Below are 6,132 nucleotides of genomic sequence, written 5' to 3'. Positions count from 1 at the left end.
TATTGATTTGTTTTTTGATTGGACGTTTAATTTGAAAGTTATGAGCAATTGAATACATCACATTAAAATTTACAATAATTTGTAACGATATCATCTAAGATAATTTATCTAGTATGAATTATTTTGGCATCAAATTAGAGGTTTTAATGCTGCAAATATATCTGCAAAATTTCAGAAGAATTGATTTTGCCGATCAAAAGATATTAACCCTCCAACACTCGCGCCAACTTTTGTAACACGGTTACTCGCGCGCACAATAGCTCTAAACCAAAAAAACCCGAATTAATCCACCTAGCGGCGTAACCTAGCCTTTCTACTGCCTCAATAATCATTATTTAATTTCTCAGAAACATCTATAATTAACTTGACTATTTTCTTCAATATCCGTTCCGTATTCCTCAAATTCCTCAAAAATTTGCCAATAAAATTCACAACGTATTGCATAGAATAATTATATTTTCTTTCCTTCGGTGCGTAAATACTTGTAAGCGTCATTTATGTTACTTGATGAACACCTTATTTAGTTTTATAATATTTACATGATTGATAGTGTTCGGATAACTAAATATTTTGTAGCAGCACTTTTGGAGTGGCTCAAAAACTGAAATTATATTCATTATTTAGTTGGTTTACAAACGATCAAACAATTTGTATCACTCACTCAAATAATGAATATAATTTCAGTTTTTGAGCCACTCCAAAAGTGCTGCTACAAAATATTTAGTTATCCGAACAATCTCAAAAATCAAATAGCGAGATTTCGGAGGCCTCAATCACGATGAGTAGCAAATCCCTGGACCTGACTACCACTCCCTGCGAGCAATGTAAGCAGATTTCAACGGAGAATGAGGCTATGATTGCCTGTGACAACTGCGATCAATGGTATCACACACGCTGTGTGGGCATAACTACGATGCCAAAGAAGGACAAGAAGTGGTTCTGTCCGGATGATTCGTGTCAAGCTGTATACCAAGAAAAGCTGAAGAAGGACCGTGATAAGAAGAATCCTACGCCCATCCCTCCAACCGTCGCCGAGAAGCTGAAAGCTATGGACGCGGAAAGGAAACGTAAGGAGGAAGAAATGGAAGCAGAGTGGATGATCAAGCAGAAGGAAATTGAAATTAACAATGCGCTAAAGGAAAAGCAAATGCGCCTTGACTGTAACCTACGCGAACAACAGCTAGAATCCGCCAGCCAGTTGCGCGAGAAGGAAATGGAGGAAAAGCGGATCCTGTTCGAAACGGAATTACGAGAAAAACAGGAGCACTTCGAGGAAATGAAGTTGATGGAGGCCGCGCATCGCGAGAAGCTGTCTAAATTGGAAATGCAGATGGCGAAGGTAGATGTCAAGCAAAAGCCGTCGAATAATAAGAAGTCTGGATCCCAGGACATCCAGCCGAGTACTTCGAAAAAGTCTCCGAAGGAACGAAGGCCGGGTAAGCTGACGAAGGAGATTCTCGATCGCTTTGATAAGAACAACGGCGGTGAAGAAGATGAAGAAGACGAGAGCTCCGATGATGACTTCGATGATGATTCCGATGCCAGCGAAAACGAACAAACGGTCGACGGAGATAACGACGACGATGAAAATAAAAGTCATATCAGCTCCCAAAACGGGCAGGGGCCCCAGCGTGTCGGGCCGAGTAGAGCCCAGTTAAGCGCCAGGAATGGGCTTACCAGGAAACTTCCCACCTTTACAGGAAAGCCGGAAGAGTGGCCTCTTTTCTTTGGGGCCTACCAAGCATCTAATGAGGCGTGCGGCTACTCGGACGTAGAGAACTTGGTGCGACTTCAAGAAAGCCTAAAGGGTGCGGCGCTCGAGTCAGTTCGCGGACAACTCCTCCTCCCCAAATCGGTTCCTAGAGTCATCACGAAACTCCGACAACTTTACGGGAGACCTGAGCAACTGCTGCAAAGCCATCTTGAGAGGGTTCGGAAGCTGGACTCCCCGAGAGCCGACCGGTTGGCCAGTTTCATCCCTTTCGGAAATGCAGTGGAACAGCTCTGCGAGCATTTAGAAGCTGCTGAGCTCACACTTCACCTTGTGAATCCAATCCTGATTCAGGATTTGGTCAGCAAACTTCCCGACGGTGAAAAGCGACAATGGTTACACTACAAACGGAAGAAGAAGGAAGTGACTCTACGAACGTTCACGGATTTCATCTCCAAGATCGTGTCTGACGCTTGCGAGGCGAACGTCAACTACGAATATAAGCCGGACATAAAGGCAGCAGCGGGGACCAGCGGCAAGGCCAAGCCGAAGGAGAAAGCAGCTCTATACAGCCACAGTGAGGCGAGTGGATCCAACGGTCGAAACGATCGGCAGAAGCAGAAGCCGTGTAGAGCGTGCCAGCGAGACGACCATCGGCTTAGATTCTGCCAGGATTTCAAAAACCTGTCCTTCGCAGACAGAATGAAGATCGTCATCAAATGGAAACTGTGCAGGGTCTGCCTGAACGAGCACAGTGGGCAATGTCGTTTCAAAATTCGGTGCGACGTGGATGGCTGCGGAGAATCTCACAATTCGCTGATCCATCCGGCCACGGTGGCGGTTGCCATGCACGCACACATCAATCCCAGTGGTTCAACGATGTTCCGTATGATTCCAGTTATGGTTCATTGCGGAGAAAAATCGCTGGTGGTACTTGCGTTCCTGGACGAAGGAGCTTCCATCACCTTAATAGAGACTGATTTGGCTGATCGTCTGGGGCTAGGCGGAGTGAAGGAAAAACTAGTTCTGAACTGGACGGCGGACGTTTATCGAGTGGAAAAGAACTCCAGGCGAATGAATTTATGGATGTCGGCGGTCGATGAAGCGAATCCGGAGAAGACTTTGCTGCGGTCGGTGTATACAGTCGACAAGTTAAGACTACCGCATCAGGCGCTCAAGGCTGATGAACTATCGGCGCAGTACGACCACATGCGGGGATTGCCGATCAGTTCGTATGATGGTCGACCAGCAATTTTAATAGGGCTAAGCAACATCCACGCTTTTGCTCCGTTAGAAGCGAAGATTGGCACGACAAGCGAGCCAATCGCAGTACGGTGCCAACTCGGCTGGACAGTGTATGGGCCACGGCGAGCATCACTTGAGTCGCAAGGCCATTACCTAGGCTACCATCAGGAAGTCTCAAACGAAGATCTTCATGATCTCCTCAAGAATCATTACGCACTCGAAGAATCGGTAGTCCGAGTGCAACGGGAATCGGCTGAAGACAAGAGGGCTCGGTCGATCCTAGAGCAGACTACGAAACGTGTAGGGGATCACTTCGAGACGGGTCTCCTCTGGATGAAGGACGACGTGAGCTTCCCGGACAGCTACCCTATGGCGCTGAAACGGCTCAAGCAGTTGGAGAGAAAGCTGGAAAAGTCGCCGGAGCTGTACCAAAACGTTCGGAAGCAGATCAATGAGTATCAAGCAAAAGGATATGCCCATGAAGCCACTGAAGCAGAGCTGCGCAATGCAAGTCCCGAGAAGGTGTGGTATCTTCCACTGAATGTGGTGCTAAATCCGAAGAAGCCGGACAAAGTAAGACTCATCTGGGACGCTGCGGCGATGGTCCAAGGAATCTCCCTCAACTCGATGCTGCTGAAGGGGCCGGATCTGCTGGTGCCGCTGGTGTCGGTGCTTCTCAACTTTCGGGAGCGGCGGGTTGCTTTCGGTGGGGATATCCGCGAGATGTACCACCAAATGAAGATGGTTGCCAAGGACAAATCCGCCCAGTGGTTCCTGTTCCGGAACAACAGCGCAGAAAAGCCGAAAGTGTATGTAATGGATGTTGCCACATTTGGTTCAACGTGCTCGCCTGCATCCGCACAGTATGTCAAGAACCGGAATGCGGAGGAGCATGCCGGACAGTTCCCGGAAGCAGCGGTGGCCATCATCAGAAGGCACTATGTCGATGACTACTTCGACAGTGCCGACACGGTTCAGGAAGCGGTTAAACGAGCAAAGCAGGTGAGGTTCATTCATAAGAAAGCCGGTTTTGATATTCGAAACTGGGTATCCAATTCGTCAGAAGTTTTGACAGCATTGGGGAACGCCAAACCTGGTGGAGCAGTCGTCTTCAATCTAGATAAGTCCAGTTCCCAGAAGTCTAACGAACGTGTACTTGGGGTAAGCTGGGAGCAAGAAGCGGATGTCTTTGCATTCTCCGCAACACCCCGACCGGAAATGCAAGCCTACTTGTGCGGGGAAACACGGCCAACAAAGCGAAATGTCCTAAGCTGTGTTATGGGATTTTTCGACCCTTTGGGGCTGCTGTCGCCATTTACAATCCATGGCAAGATACTCGTTCAACATCTCTGGCGTAGTGGTTGCGAGTGGGATCAAGAGATCGATGAACGCTGCTGGAACCTGTGGCAGCAGTGGGTTGGTTTGCTTCCGGAAGTCGAGACACTACGAATTCCACGATGTTACCTTGGTTGCGCTAAATCTACGGCGGTAGAGTCCCTTGAGCTGCACATCTTTACTGACGCCAGCGAGCACGCTTATGGCTGCGTGACATATCTACGGTCGGTCGTCGATGGAGAAGTGAACTGTAGTCTGGTCATGTCGCGCGCGAAGGTAGCGCCGTTAAAACGTCAGTCAATTCCCAGACTGGAGCTGATGGCTGCTGTCCTCGGTGCTCGAATGAGCCAAACCTTTCTGGAAACGACTACGCTGCACATCGATCGCACCACTCTGTGGACCGATTCCCGAACTGTACTGTCGTGGCTGCAGTCAGATCAATATAAATATAAACAATTCGTCGCATTTAGAGTTGGCGAAATTCTGGAACTAACCAACATGAGGGACTGGCGATGGGTACCGACCAAGCAGAACGTCGCGGATGTTCTCACCAAGTGGGGACGAGGACCTCCATTGCAGAATGAATCGGAATGGGTGAAGGGTCCGACGATGCTGTATCAACCGCGCGACCAGTGGCCGGTGATCGAACCAAGCGAAGAAACCATCGAGGAGGCGAGAGGTCTAGTGATGTTTCATGAAGTGGTGGATGTGAGCGCTGTTTTTCGTTGGTCGAAGCTGGTACGGGTGACTGCAACGGTGGTGCGATTCATCACCAACTGTCGCCGTAAAAAGGCCGGCGAGCCAATCGTGACATCACAAGCTACGGAGCATCATCGTCCGCTAATCAAAGCAAGGTATTCAACGGTTCAGCTGCCACTTCGACAAGAAGAGCTCCGGCAGGCAGAGACCGTTCTCTGGAAGCAGTCGCAATTCGCCAGTTTTCCGGAGGAGATGAACGTGCTTACAGCGAATCTTAAGCTAGAAGCGGGACAACCACCGAAGAGAATCGAGAAGTCAAGCGTCCTGTTCAAATGTTCTCCCATACTAGACGCTGAAGGTGTACTGCGAGTACGAGGAAGAATGGAGTCCAATGAAATGATTCCGTTCGACAAGAGATTCCCGATCATATTATCGGGGAGACACGAGATAACCCAGAAGCTGATCCTGTATTACCATGAAAAGTTTGGGCATGCTTACAGGGAGACCGTGTTCAACGAGCTTCGTCAAAAGTTCTGGATACAGAACGCACGAACAGCTATTCGACGAGCGACCGAGACTTGCGTGTGATGCAAGGTGCATCGATGTGTTCCCGCTGCTCCAATGATGGGACCGCTACCCGTTCATCGTACCACTACTCACCTACGGCCGTTCAGTGCGGTAGGGGTCGACTATCTAGGGCCAGTCGAGGTAACCATAGGTCGCAGAACGGAGAAGAGATGGGTGGTAGTCTTCACATGTATGGCTGTGAGGGCCGTGCACCTGGACGTGGTTTACAGCCTTAGTACGCAGTCCTGCCTGATGGCCATCAGACGATTCGTGAGCAAGCGAGGCGATCCGGATCATATATTCTCTGACAACGCTACGTGCTTCCACGGAGCAAACACCGCGATGATGAAGGAGATCGAGAAGGTCCATCGAGAGTGTGCGGAACAGGCTACTTCGTCCATCACAGCGTGGCATTTCAACCCTCCCAGTACACCACACATGGGCGGTGTCTGGGAGCGGATGGTGCGGTCCGTCAAAGAGGCACTACGGGTTTTGGACGACGGGCGGAAGCTGACAGACGAGATTCTCGTCACGGCCTTGGCAGAAGCCGAGGATATGATTAATCATCGACCATT

General features: G+C 49.4%; 1 protein-coding gene across 1 annotated transcript; it reads left to right on the top strand.

Annotated features, from left to right (window-relative positions):
- The first annotated feature begins 778 nt into the window (after positions 1-778).
- LOC128745835 (uncharacterized) lies at positions 779-5,578 on the top strand. Its single transcript, XM_053842907.1, has one exon. The coding sequence runs from the start codon at positions 779-781 to the stop codon at positions 5,576-5,578; it is 4,800 nt and encodes a 1,599-aa protein (XP_053698882.1).
- Positions 5,579-6,132: the final 554 nt, after the last annotated feature.

The sequence above is a fragment of the Sabethes cyaneus genome, chromosome 1 (assembly GCF_943734655.1).
Source record: "Sabethes cyaneus chromosome 1, idSabCyanKW18_F2, whole genome shotgun sequence".
Classification (NCBI taxonomy): domain Eukaryota; kingdom Metazoa; phylum Arthropoda; class Insecta; order Diptera; family Culicidae; genus Sabethes; species Sabethes cyaneus.
Note: the sequence above shows the minus strand (reverse complement) of the source record. Positions and strands in the feature narration are given on the sequence as shown.

Bases quoted from the DNA above. Each gene is read 5' to 3' on its own strand.
- LOC128745835 (XM_053842907.1), top strand. From the start codon at position 779: ATGAGTAGCAAATCCCTGGACCTGACTACCACTCCCTGCGAGCAATGT.